The sequence below is a fragment of the Littorina saxatilis genome, linkage group LG8 (assembly GCF_037325665.1).
Source record: "Littorina saxatilis isolate snail1 linkage group LG8, US_GU_Lsax_2.0, whole genome shotgun sequence".
NCBI lineage: Eukaryota > Metazoa > Mollusca > Gastropoda > Littorinimorpha > Littorinidae > Littorina > Littorina saxatilis.
In genome coordinates this window covers 5,571,365-5,586,346 of record NC_090252.1, presented here as the reverse complement: position 1 = coordinate 5,586,346, position 14,982 = coordinate 5,571,365, and the positions used below count along the sequence as shown (strand labels likewise).

At 44.5% G+C, this 14,982-nt stretch overlaps 1 protein-coding gene across 4 annotated transcripts in view; it reads right to left on the bottom strand.

Annotated features, from left to right (window-relative positions):
- LOC138972611 (uncharacterized) overlaps window positions 1-14,982 on the bottom strand; it is a 255,147-nt gene that overhangs the window by 36,636 nt on the left and 203,529 nt on the right. For all 4 annotated transcript variants that reach the window (XM_070345265.1, XM_070345267.1, XM_070345268.1 and 1 more), the window contains 2 exons: window positions 6,283-6,420; window positions 1,598-1,726 (listed from right to left, as the gene is read on the bottom strand). In XM_070345265.1, the coding sequence (XP_070201366.1) occupies window positions 1,598-1,726; window positions 6,283-6,420 (267 nt within the window). The remainder of the gene's footprint in view (window positions 1-1,597; window positions 1,727-6,282; window positions 6,421-14,982) is intronic.

Below are 14,982 nucleotides of genomic sequence, written 5' to 3'. Positions count from 1 at the left end.
AATTCCACCGAAGAAAAGCATACATGTCTACGTTTGCCGGTTTGTTAATCACCCATCCAAACATATGCGTGAATTTGTCGTGAATTAATGACGTATGTCACGAAAAAAGAAGGTGCAGTTGACATTTTGGAAGTGGACGTAGTCACACCCTTTGTTACAGGGCAAGATGCAGGCCCCGTGCAAATGTATATTTCTAATTATGCAACAAACAAAAATCTTGAGATGAAAAATAATTTGAAAAAAATCTTGAACAATAAATTTGAAGAAAAAAAATTGAAAAAAAAATCCATCTTGGGGAAAAAGTATTTGAAAAAAAATCTTGAATAAAAATGAAACAAGAAGGGCAAAGCCCATACGACTCAATGCTTGACCTTGACCTTGACATGACCTTGACCTTCAGGGTCAAGGTCAAATAACTAAACCTAGCAATGACATCATACACTAAGAACTGCTTTACACATTTTTCCTACAAAAATACATGTGACCTTGACCCAAGGTCAAGGTCATCCAAGGTCATGCAACACAAAGCTGTTAATTCAAGACATAGGAAGTACAATGGTGCTTATTGGCTCTTTCTACCATGAGATATGGTCACTTTTAGTGGTTCACTACCTTATTTTGGTCACATTTCATAGGGTCAAAGTGACCTTGACCTTGATCATATGTGACCAAATGTGTCTCATGATGAAAGCATAACATGTGCCCCACATAATTTTTAAGTTTGAAACAGTTATCTTCCATAGTTCAGGGTCAAAGTCACTTCAAAATATGTATACAATCCAACTTTAAAGGACCCTTGCGACCTTGACCTTGAAGCAAGGTCAACCAAACTGGTGTCCAAAGATAGGGTTTACATTGCCCTGTATAGCATGCATAGCTAAGTTTGCCATTCTCGATAACTTCAGAAAAAAATGCGAAAATGTGAAAAATGGTCGTTTTTAAGACAACAATTACGGCCCCTGTGACCTTGAACTTGAAGTGAGGTCAAGTTGCCGCACATGTTTTTTGAGATCTTGTAACCATACACCATCAGGCCACATCAGGTGTTGATAGACTTAATAGTGTCCAAGAAATATCCAACGTTAAAGTTTTCCGGACGGACGCCGGGACGGACGGACGGACGGACGGACGGACGACTCGGGTGAGTACATAGACTCACTTTTGCTTCGCATGTGAGTCAATAAAAAATTAAAACAAACCTCCCATAGATATAGATGCATATCAAACTCTAATTACCACAGCATTTTATTAATGTATAATGAACAACATTGTGTCACAATGATGCGTCCGTAACGATGAGACAGCCCCCCCCCCCCACACACACTGTCAGACCCCTGTGATTTGTCACGAAAAGAATGTCGTACTTTTCTTGCAAACTGTTATTCTGATAACAAAGAACCTTTTTTTCCTTTTATTCAACTTAAATTAATCAAGTTTTATTTTTGGGCCATATTCCCGCTTTGTAAACCAGTTTTGGAGAATGGCTCATGTACGGAACATCGGTGTACCAATTACGGACAGAGACTGTGGAGTACACATGTACTCTACATTCTCTGGTACGGGTTTTACTGTGACGTAGACCCGAAGGTGCACTCACCACAAGTGTAGTTGGAGCTCTCGGACGTCGTGCCGTTGATACACTCGCATATAGCGTTCTGGCAGATTGCGTAGGGGTCGGAGCATGACATATTTGTGCAGCTCCCACCAACGGCGTTCGCCATAGGCTCTGAAGGGCAAGGGCAAACCGGGAGATCACCCTTTGCTCAACGCAGTACACCAATGAGCTCTTCATTACAGTAGATTCCCCAATCTCACAGAGTGGATGTGTGTAAGAACGAAATCAACGCACGTTTCAGGATGGTCAGTTCAGGTCAGTTCAGGTCAGTTGTTTTCTTACCATTGCTAGTCTCAGCTGATTTTGACATTTTGTCTAGTGCTGTTGAATATCTGAACTATTCAAATAAACAAGTTTCAGTTGAAGATTAACTTCTGCTACAAAGTGGCTACCAGTTAAATGAGCAAGGGTATGACTATTCTTGATTTTTTTATCACATATTTGCGTGAATTTAAAGTTTAAAGATGCAGTGATGGGGTCACAGCATATCTAAACGAACGATTTGTGTGTTTGTCGTTGATTGCGAGTATAAAGCTTCATACAACTATCTCACAAATGCCTACATATACCTTTAGTGGTGCCAGCCAAACAAAACTTAATGCGGTTTATCACAGTGACACACCACCCTGTGATCTGTCTCAGGCATGCAGTTCGACCCTATGAAGCACTTACCGCACAATGACACACCACCCTGTGATCTGTCTAAGGCATGCAGCTCGATCCTATGAAGCACTTACTGCACAGTGACACACCACCCTGTGATCTGTCTCAGGCATGCAGCTCGACCCTATGAAGCACTTACCGCACAGTGACACACCACCCTGTGATCTGTCTGAGGCATGCAGCTCGACCCTATGAAGCACTTACCGCACAGTGACACACCACCCTGTGATCTCTCTAAGGCATGCAACTCGACCCTATGAAGCACTTACCGCACAGTGACACACCACCCTGTGATCTGTCTAAGGCATGCAGCTCGACCCTAAGAAGCACTTACCGCACAGAGACACACCACCATGTCACCATGTGATCTGTCTAAGGCATGCAGCTCGACCCTAAGAAGCACTTACCGCACAGAGACACACCACCCTGTGATCTCTCTAAGGCATGCAGCTCGACCCTATGAAGCACTTACCGCACAGTGACACGTACCACCACCCTGTGATCTGTCTGAGGCATGCAGCTTGACCCTATGATGCACTTACCGCACAGAGACACACCACCCTGTGATCTCTCTAAGGCATGCAGCTCGACCCTATGAAGCACTTACCGCACAGTGACACACCACCCTGTGATCTCTCTAAGGCATGCAGCTCGACCCTATGAAGCACTTACCGCACAGTGACACACCACCCTGTGATCTGTCTAAGGCATGCAACTCGACCCTATGAAGCACTTACCGCACAGTGACACGTACCACCCTGTGATCTGTCTGAGGCATGCAGCTCGACCCTATGAAGCACTTACCGCACAGTGACACACCACCCTGTGATCTGTCTAAGGCATGCAGCTCGACTCTATGATGCACTTACGGCACAGTGACACATCACCCTGTGATCTGTCTCAGGCATGCAGCTCGACCCTATGAAGCACTTACCGCACAGTGACACACTACCCTGAGATCAGTCTGAGGCATGCAGCTCGACCCTATGAAGCACTTACCGCACAGTGACACACCACCCTGTGATCTCTCTAAGGCATGCAGCTCGACCCTATAAGGCACTTACCGCACAGTGACACACCACCCTGTGATCTCTCTAAGTCAAGCACCTCGACCCTATGAGGCACTTACCGCACAGTGACACGTACCACCACCCTGTGATCTGTCTGAGGCATGCAGCTCGACCCTATGAAGCACTTACCGCACAGTGACACACCACCCTGTGATCTCTCTAAGGCATGCAGCTCGACCCTATGAAGCACTTACCGCACAGTGACACACCACCCTGTGATCTCTCTAAGGCATGCAGCTCGACCCTATGAAGCACTTACCGCACAGCGAAACATCACCCTGTGATCTCTCTAAGGCATGCAGCTCGACCCTATGATGCACTTACCGCACAGTGACACACCACCCTGTGGTCTGTCGGAGGCATGCAGCTCGACCCTATAAAGCACTTACCGCACAGTGACACACCACCCTGTGATCTCTCTAAGGCATGCAGCTCGACCCTATGAAGCACTTGCCGCACAGTGACACACCATCCTGTGATCTGTCTAAGGCAAGGAGCTCGACCCTATGAAGCACTTACCGCACAGTGACACACCACCCTGTGATCTCCCTATGGCATGCAGCCCGACCCTATGAAGCACTTACCGTACAGTGACACACCACCCTGTGATCTGTCCGAGGCATGCAGCTCGACCCTATGAAGCACTTACCGCACAGTGACACACCACCCTGTGATCTGTCTAAGGCAAGGGGCTCAACCCTATGAAGCACTTACCGCACAGTGACACACCATCCTGTGATCTCTCTAAGGCATGCAGCTCGACCCTAAGAAGCACTTACCGCACAGTGACACACCACCCTGTGATCTGTCTAAGGCATGCAGCTCGACCCTATGAAGCACTTACCGCACAGTGACACACCATCCTGTGATCTCTCTAAGGCATGCAGCTCGACCCTAAGAAGCACTTACCGCACAGTGACACACCACCCTGTGATCTGTCTAAGGCATGCAACTCGACCCTATGAAGCACTTACCGCACAGTGCCACACCACCCTGTGATCTGTCTAAGGCATGCAGCTCGACCTTATGAAGCACTTACCGCACAGAGACACACCACCCTGTGATCTCTCGATCTAAGGCATGCAGCTCGACCCTATGAAGCACTTACCGCACAGTGACACACCACCCTGTGATCTCTCTAAGGCATGCAGCTCGACCCTGTGAAGCACTTACCCCACAGTGACACACCACCCTGTGATCTCTCTAAGGCATGCAGCTCGACCCTATGAAGCACTTACCGCACAGTGACACACCATCCTGTGATCTCTCTAAGGCATGCAACTCGACCCTATGAAGCACTTACTGCACAGTGACACACCACGTACCTGTGATCTGTCTAAGGCATGCAGCTCGACCCTATGAAGCACTTACCGCACAGTGACACATCACCCTGTGATCTGTCTCAGGCATGCAGCTCGACCCTATGAAGCACTTACCGCACAGTGACACACCACCCTGTGATCTCTATAAGGCATGCAGCTCGACCCTATGAAGCACTTACCGCACAGTGACAAACCACCCTGTGATCTGTCTCAGGCATGCAGCTCGACCCTATGAAGCACTTACCGCACAGTGACACACCACCCTGTGATCTCTCTAAGGCATGCAGCCCGACCCTATGAAGCACTTACAGTACAGTGACACACCACCCTGTGATCTCTCTTAGGCATGCCGCTCGACCCTATGAAGCACTTACCGCACAGTGACACACCACCCTGTGATCTGTCTAAGGCATACAGCTCGACCCTATGAAGCACTTACCGCACAGTGACACACCACCCTGTGATCTGTCTAAGGCATGCAGCTCGACCCTATGAAGCACTTACCGCACAGTGACACACCACCCTGTGATCTGTCTGAGGCATGCAGCTCGACCCTATGAAGCACTTACCGCACAGTGACACACCACCCTGTGATCTCTCTAAGGCATGAAGCTCGACCCTATGAAGCACTTACCGCACAGTGACACACAACCCTGTGATCTGTCTGAGGCATGCAACTCGACCCTATGAAGCACTTACCGCACAGGGACACACCACGTACCTGTGATCTGTCTAAGGCATGCAGCTCGACCTTATGAAGCACTTACCGCACAATGACACACCACCCTGTGATCTGTCTCAGTCATGCAGCTCGACCCTATGAAGCACTTACCGCACAGTGACACACCACCCTGTGATCTGTCTAAGGCATGCAGCTCGACCCTATGAAGCATTTATCGCACAGTGACACACCACCCTGTGATCTGTCTCAGGCATGCAGCTTGACCCTATGATGCACTTACCGCACAGAGACACACCATCCTGTGATCTCTCTAAGGCATGCAGCTCGACCCTATGAAGCACTTACCGTACAGTGACACACCACCCTGTGATCTCTCTAAGGCATGCAGCTCGACCCTATGAAGCACTTACCGCACAGTGATATACCACCCTGTGATCTGTCTAAGGCATACAGCTCGACCCTATGATGCACTTTCCGCACAGTGACACACCACCCTGTGATCTGTCTAAGGCATGCAGCTCGACCCTATGAAGCACTTACCCCATAGTGACACACCACCCTGTGGTCTGTCTGAGGCATGCAGCTCGACCCTATGAAGTACTTACCGCACAGTGACACACCACCCTGTGAACTGTCTAAGGCATGCAGCTCGACCCTATGAAGCACTTACCGCACAGTGACACACCACCCTGTGGTCTGTCTGAGGCATGCAGCTCGACCCTATGAAGCACTTACCGCACAGTGACACATCACCCTGTGATCTCTCTAAGGCATGCAGCTCGACCCTATGAAGCACTTACCGCACAGTGACACACCACCCTGTGATCTGTCTAAGGCATGCAGCTCGACCCTATGAAGCACTTACCGCACAGTGACACACCACCCTGTGATCTCTCTAAGGCATGCAGCTCGACCCTATGAAGCACTTACCGCAGTCAGCTGACGCCTGGTCGACATTGGGGTTGACCGTACATTGACACACCGTCCCTCCGCCACTCCCAGGCAAGCAGGTTGCCCCTGACCGACACTGATACCGACCTCGAAAGCAAGACTCGCCCTTTCTCAGCCCTGAAAGTCCAACAAGTGATAAACACGCCTTTGGCTAGTGTTTCTCTACATGTACTACTATGAGCCAGAGAGAACACTTTACTAGCCAAACGTACAATTTGTTTAACCTTCGCCGGTCGTCGTGGGCCCGTGTGGACTCAGAAGGGTGTTTAATTGCAAATCTCCTTAAACCAGTTGGAAATTTTTAATGAGCTTTTAAGAATGCCTCAGACACCTAAAAAGCTCTTATGTCCTAAAAGATCATTACATTTCAGCGAGAAGGAAAAACGAAGGTCAAATTTAGACTACACACGGAAGACATCGTGGGGCCGTGCGGACTCATGTTTCTCAAACTGAAGGAGCTTACATATATACTTCAGTATATAAACTAGGGAGAGAAGTCACAAACCTTCAGGTATTGGCTCTAAACATCATTTCTACGATCTGTTTAATTTTGGAGTTAATAAGCAAATCGCGTGGAGCGAAATTAATACATAACAATGTGGGTCCACACGTCCACGCGACGTCTACAGAAGGGTATTTACGTTTTTCCTTTATTGAGAAGCTTTAGTTCGTACGGTAATAATTAAATTCATAATTATTAATTTTAAATACTTCTCGCGGAAATTTAACCACGGCGTCTACGGAAGGGGATGCAAGTTTTTGCTTCTTTGGAAAGCATGAGTCTAGGGAAGGTTATGCATATTTTTCCTTCTTTGAGAAGCATGGGTCTACACGGCCCCACGATGTCTTCCGTGTGTAGTCGATAACCCGGTCGGGCGAAAGTTAAGCAACTTTATACAACTCCTGTAATAATAATAATAATAATAATAATAATGGACATTTATTAATCGCCGTTTCTCACAAGAGCTCACGGCGATTTACATATTAATTTCTGCCGTGTGAGATGGAATTTTTTACACAATATATCACGCATTCACATCGGCCAGCAAACCTCAAGCCTATTAGGGCGAGCATTCACCTTTCACGGCCTTTATTCCAAATCACACGGGTATTTGGTGGACATTTTTAGCTATGCCTTTTCAATTTTGCCAGGAAAGACCCTTTTGTCAATCGTGGGATCTTTAACGTGCACACCCCAATATAGTGTACACGAAGGGACCTCGGTTTTTCGTCTCATCCGAAAGACTAGCACTTGAACCCACCACCTAGGTTAGGAAAGGGGGGAGAAAATTGCGGCCTGACCCAGGCCTGAACACGCAACCTCTCGATTCCGAGCGCAAGTGCGTTACCACTCGGCCACCCAGTCCAGAGGAGTGGATTAAATCTAGTTGATTATTTTTAGATAAGTGAGGAATTAGTTCTAACGAACTACTTTACACCCAAAAATCACACGTGGATTATTCGAAGTTTGAATAAAGAGGGCAAAAAAATAATCAATACTAGAATTTATTTTTAGAACATGACATCATTTGAAACCCAGACGATTGGACCCTGTTGCGGAAGAATACAACGTTGACTCAAAACTGTAACAACAATGGCTGACGTGTATAAAGTACACGCATACCTCGCCAGGTTTGTTTCTGTGACTAGTCGACAGACGATGCCATTAGCTTTGTGTGTGTGTTTGTTGTTGCTTACTGTACATGACATACATTACGTGTAAAATCCAGTTCTTTAACAGGCAACAAACCTTGCAAATTTCCAGAAGCTGCAATCTGAAGCGACCTATCTCTGATTCTAGCAGACGATCTCTCCAATGTTTAACACAAAATCAGCAAACTCTCCTGTCACATAGAACGTCCATTATATAGTGCAATGTTGAAATGAAGTTACCGGTCTGAAACATTTAGTCGTTCTTCTGAGACAATCCTTGTTCTCTTATCATCTACAGATTTACCGCAGTCTTCACCACGCGAATTCCCAACAGAAGTCAGACTTTCGAACATACAATCTACGTAGGCAAGCATGATACGTCATGACGTCATATGATTCCTAGCATATTGACGTAATGCTGAACATCCCGTAATCCCGAGTTTTCTCCGTAATACATGTCCGTGGGTTTTTCAATGTTCGGTTGTTTCCGTGGCTTCATGCGGAAAGGGAACCGTCGTTTGCAATCAACGACATGGACCATTCTGGTCCTTGTTGCTGACAAAAACAGGATTTTAACACAGAATGTAATGTCAGAATAGCTATATAAACGCTATTGTGTTAATTTTCATCGTAGCAATAGGGTCCGATATTTAGACGAGACAAGTATCATGCCGACGAGTCGGAGACTAAGAATAAAGTAAAAGAATATGGACTTCTTGAATGACGCGCATTTGACACTCTGAGTGATTAGGCTTAAATGAAATTGCCTACAAAATGTCGTCTGCATGACTGCATGTTTGACCCGTGTTGTTCGTTGTGTAAATAACTTAAACAATGACGACAACTCGTTGATTACTGGTAATCAACTCGTGGTCATTGTTTAAGCTCTATATACTCTCATTCGGCGAGTAGATGAACATTTCTATTCGCCATGGCAAGTAACATACTGGCCACTTTCAGGCATGTACTTGGCTTCTGTCCAACAGATTGACAAACAATCTATAATTACAAGTAACAGTTTGATAAACAAGAAATAAGGTAGGAGATTGACAAAAAATCAATAAATAAAGGTACCAGATAGACAAAAATACAATATTTCAAGGAAATGTCAATGGTTTTGAAGTATCTCTTAACAGGTGATATATGGATAGACGGTGATATTGTCCCGTATGAACAGATTTGGACCACTGTTGGTTAAAGCGCCACACGGCTTTTTGAGTATGATGCTTTGCACACGGCCCTCCGCGCGCGTGCGCTGCGAGAGGACACAGCCAACGGAAACGCGAGCGACGAATCTGGGCCCTGTCTACAAGACCTGTTAAAAAAGCCTTCCCCCAAACAGTTCCGCACTATTTTAACAAATGCAAAAACAAGCGTACCCTGCTCTGTAAAATTCTGGTTACATAAATATAATATTTCCATTGACGAGAAATACTGGCTCTTGGCAATTAAATGTACAAGCGAGGAAAGATTAAAGTTGACTCAATGGAAAATATTACATAATATTTACCCCACAAACATTTTACTCCACAAGATGAAGTTGAAAGAAAATAATTTGTGTAGTCTTTGTAACGAAATAGATTATATTGAGCACTTTTTTTGGAAATGTAGAAAAATGAAGTTATTTTGGGAACATGTTATTAGATGTATTTTTGTTAATACGAAAGAAAATGTTATATTAACAGAACATGATGTATTGTTTGGTTATTTACCAGGAATGCATAACCCAACAAACAAAGTTATAAATCATATTTTGTTGATAGCAAAAATGTGTATCAGCAAGTCTAGATATGGTAGGCCTATTGATTTAAATATAATGTTTAATTGCGAATTCGGGTTGAGACGTTTGAGTATTTTGTAAATGAAAATGATTAAGTATATGTGCATATGCGTATGTATGTGTGTGTGTGTGGATTCATGATTATGTTGATGTCGCAAATTTTGACACCGCAGACACAACCGCATAGATTAATATATTCTTGTCCATTTATGTACTGTAAGAATTCGCGCCAAAAGTAAATGTTAAATGTGCTGTGCCACAGATTAATGTACAGTTAAACATACAGATACCAAGTGTGTTATACAATGTTATTGTTTATCGAGTAAAAGGGCACGCTTAAGCGTCTTCCCAAAAGTCAAAGAAAAAGAAGAAAAAGAAAAAACAATAGGACAATTTATTCTTAAATTTGTATAGATCTGTATATATATAGTTATAATGTGTTAAGTTTGATGTGATAGTTCTTTGATTATATTGTTTTCTGTTCCTGTTGACCCTATATTTGGGCGAGGGATGGATGTAAACAAAAAAGCATATTATTCTTGCTTATCTATTACCCTCGATAATAAAGATTTTTTCTTGTAAAAAAACCAAAACAAAAAAAAAACAGGTGAATATCGAATGCCAAATGTTATTAACATCTCAGGAAAATTGTCAAAACAAAGATTGTTGTTGTTGTAATTGAAGATTTATTTTTGCGTGGCTAACCAAGACAAGCTGCTTGGGGGTCAAGTAGTAGTCACGTGGTTGTTTGTTCACTGTGACATCGGTTAACCGTGACGTCACAATGTTTTTGTTGATTTTACCAGCCTGATATTCACACAGAAAAGTCACCGATGTATGCCTGAAAAGAATGCCTTGGTAGAGTGCAGCCGCAAACTGCAACAACTAGCCATTGTCCCAAGGCGTTTCCTGGCACTTTCTCCCTTGTACAAATCTGAGTCTCTTGTGACAATAGAAGAGGTTAGTGCAGCACAAAAGTGAAGATTTTAAAGTGTCACGTTCTGGACACAAATTTCGCCATTTTCATGTAGCACAAGTTGATGTGTCATCTGAAACAAATGGTGTGGCTACTTGCAGTGTCTTCCCTTCAAACAAGTCCGGAGATAGGCTCGTATTGCGCCAGGCTGAAACAGGTAACGAGCCATCAAACCTCCGTGGCGACAAACGAAAAGCGGATGATCTCATCAGAAGATATGCGTTGAACTTGAAGGTTAGAGTATAAACGCCCACCACTCTTATGCACCAGTTTCGCTCAAAGGTAGGAGGTGGGCGTTTACTAGGTACAGTACACTGTGCAGAATCTGTTCCTCGTGAGAAATAGCGGTATTTGATCACTTGTTGTGAGAATGATAGTAGGATTTGTTTCTGTGCAAAAAGGTCTCTACCCTCTATATATGTTTTTCTCTGACACAGACACGTTCGTGTTTGTTTGTTTGTTTGTGATTTTGTTTGTTTGTTTGTTTGCTTAACGCCCAGCCGACCACTAAGGGCCATATCAGGGCGGTGCTGCTTTGACATATAACGTGCGCCACACACAAGACAGAAGTCGGAACACAGGCTTCATGTCTCACCCAGTCACATTATTCTGACACCGGACCAACCAGTCCTAGCACTAACCCCATAATGCCAGACGCCAGGCGGAGCAGCCACTAGATTGCCAATTTTAAAGTCTTACTCTTAGGTATGACCCGATCTGGGTTCGAACCCACGACCTCCCGATCACGGAGCGGACGCCTTAACACTAGGCCAACCGTGCCGGTCACGTTCGTGTGAGCAAGTGCCTCGCCAGAATGGAACATGGAAACTAACCACAGCAATCCCTGCGTGCCATAGGTTTAGAACAAATGGTCATATTGCAAATGACAATGATGACTCAAGATCTGCTTCGTATATCCAGCGTTACGAGCAGCAGTGTGACTGAACAAAAATCATAAACTTGCACACACTGAAGGTGTAGTCAGTGTAGTTGTCATGATCAAAGTCATCGAGCAAAATTGGAGAGGGGGGAGCGGTTAAGACACGTGTGAAACACAGTGGCGTACTAAAAATACAGTCAGTGATTGGGGAGCGGTTAAGACACGTGTGAAACACAGTGGCGTATTAAAAATACAGTCAGTTCACTCAATCTCTTTAAATCCCCCCAAGGTCGACCTCTTAAACCTTGGAGAGTCTCTCGAATCGTCGTCCACTTTTGTCATGGCTCTCCAGAGACTGCAGTGGCAAATGTATGCACTCAACGGTATGACTGCATGGCAGCATCTTCTCATTATTTACTCGAATGATACCTCGGTATTTTGTCAAGAGGTTTAGAATAAACTTTTTTTTTTTACACCTTTGGAACAAATGTGGGGGATGTGCGTTTACAAGGTGTCACAAACTCTGCCCAAGTCCAGCCATGACTTATTTTGTAATTCGTGCATGAGCTGGGTTTCGTGCGGTTTTGGCTTAGATGAGTGCCTATACAGTGACTCAGTGTGTGTCCGTGGATATGGACAGCCAATCGCGGGAGGGTATTCACGCACGTGGTGTTGTGTGGTGCGTGAACGAGTCACAGGCTCGAAGGTCACTGCTGTGTAAAACTGTGAAGGAAACGGATGGTTGATGTGAATGCTCTATCCGGCCGACCGGCGTGTTGATGTTTTATACAACCCCGGAGACAAGTTGTGTTCCAGCTGTCTTGGTGTGGCTTCAAGGGTTCTACGGGTGGTCAGTCCTCGAACGGCAAGGTGTGTTGAAATTCTGTAGTTTTTCTCTCCTTCCGTGCTCAGGGTCAAAATTTGTTGGTTCCAAAAATGTTTGTGTATGAGAGAGTTTTAGTTTTTGAGTCACTTGAGAAAAAGTGACTCTATGTAATCGGTCAGTGTTAGTCTGTCCGGCCGGCCGTCCGGCCGGCCGTCCGGCCGGCCGTCCGGCCGTCCGTCCGTAGACACCACCTTAACGTTGGACTTTTCTCGGAAACTATCAAAGCGATCAGGCTCATATTTTGTTTAGTCGTGACCTCCAATGACCTCTACACTTTAACGATGGTTTCGTTGACCTTTGACCTTTTTCAAGGTCACAGGTCAGCGTCAAAGGAAAAATTAGACATTTTATATCTTTTCTCGGAAACTATCAAAGCGATCGGGCTCATATTTTGTTTAGTCGTGACCTCCAATGACCTCTACACTTTAACGATGGTTTCGTTGACCTTTGACCTTTTTCAAGGTCACAGGTCAGCGTCAAAGGAAAAATTAGACATTTTATATCTTTGACAAAGTTCATCGGATGTGATTGAAACTTTGTAGGATTATTCTTTACATCAAAGTATTTACATCTGTAGCCTTTTACGAACGTTATCAGAAAAACAAGGGAGATAACTAGCCTTTTCTGTTCGGCAACACACAACTTAACGTTGGGCTTTTCTCGGAAACTATAAAAGTGACCGGGCTCAAATTTTATGTGAACGTGACTCATTGTGTTGTGAATAGCAATTTCTTCCTGTCCATCTGATGCCTCATATAATATTCAGAACTGCGAAAGTGACTCGATCGAGCGTTTGCTCTTCTTGTTTAGTTTCCTTGGTTGGTGTCATTTTATGTGTATGGTGTTTGGGGTAGAAAGGGGAGAGGGGGAATGGGAAACGAGGGAAAGGGGGTGGACAGTTTTTCATTGTGCAAGAAGTGGGGAGAGCGAGTAGGCTGGTGGAAAGAAGAAAAGAGGTGTCAGCAGTTACTGCGAGTGAACTCATGTGTGGGAAGGATTTTATTTGTATGGAGGGTGAATTTAAGGTAGAGAGCGTTAACTTTAGAGAATGAGTCGTGTAGTAGTTGCAAGTGCGGAAAATTGGACACGAGGTACGGGAGGTGTAAACGGGAGTTCACTGTCAAGACAGAAGACAGGGGGTTGGCTGTAAATATGTGACGTCATCACGGTTAGAGAACGAGGGAAGAACGAGGTGCCACTATGTAATATGACTTAAATTCATAAGGGGTGAGGGAAGTGGCGTTGTTTGTGAAGGGGCTGCTTGTGAATGGTTGTGTCAAATAATGGAATAGGAATTGTTTATTATGGGGGCAGCCATGTTGTATTGATTTGGTGAAATGAGAGTGTAAATACTTTGTACATTTATATTGATGATGGTGTATTTACAATTGTATAAAAGTAAAGACTATAATTAGGTATTTAAGGGAGTGAAAATTGTAAGAATTATTATATAATTGGTTATGTTGGGACTCTGGTATTTTGATAATGATGTTGTCAGGGTTCGTACGCTCCTTGAATCTCCTTGAATCCCCTTGAATTTTCAACCCCCCTTTTCAAGGACCTTGAATCTCCTTGAATTTGGAGAAAATGGTCATTCTTGTGTTTAACCTCCTTGAACCTCCTTGAATTCTGAAGTGCAGGCAAAAAAAAAATGTTAATATTAAAGTTTTTCAGCAAAATGAAGCAACTTGACATTTTTGTTCGTTGCTGGAACGGGCAGCAAGTCCAAACGGAATACTACGCTTCCAAATTTCTTGGACATGCTTATGCAACCACCCTGATTGATTCTCTGGAGCCTGCCATGGTGGAGCTGGGATACCGGAAATACTCCTTGAAAACTCCTTGAATACTCCTTGAATTTCACTGTCAGGTGTCTGTATGAACCCTGTGTTGTGGTTAAAGTTAAATAGTAACTTTGATGAGATGGCCAGGGTGGTTAATTAAGTAGTTAATTATGGTAATTAATGAGTAATTAAGTAAAGAGGGGACTTCGTAAGTTGATGGAAATTGATAATTATGGGAAATCTAATGAGGGAGATATTGTTGTTAGGAGAGTCAATTTATGGACTTTGTGGGTAAGGGGAGATAATTGAAGTATTGTTGGGGGAACAAGTAGTTATACTTGGCTTTGTTCCTACGACAGCGTTCAAGCACAGAAGCGGGGCTGTGGAAGAGTCCAAGCCAGGAGAGACGAACGACATAAGAGACAGCATGAGTTTCCGGGTGCAAGATGCTTCCGACTCTATACCTGGGAGGAAGGCGTGCTAGTTGGTGGAGTTTTTGACCACCGGTGTGTCGCAAAGTGTGAGCTGGGGAGGTGAGGTGGCCCACCGTCAGTGGGTAAAGTGTGGAAGGTGCTGGCATTCTATTGCCACGAGCAGTCTGTGCACAAGAATATATTATGGCATCTGTGTGCCTGAGTTATGCAGCTGTGGCTTCAATAAGCACTGTGACCTATAAGTTAGTTTAAATACATTTAAAGACATGGAGATTCTGCAAGTGTT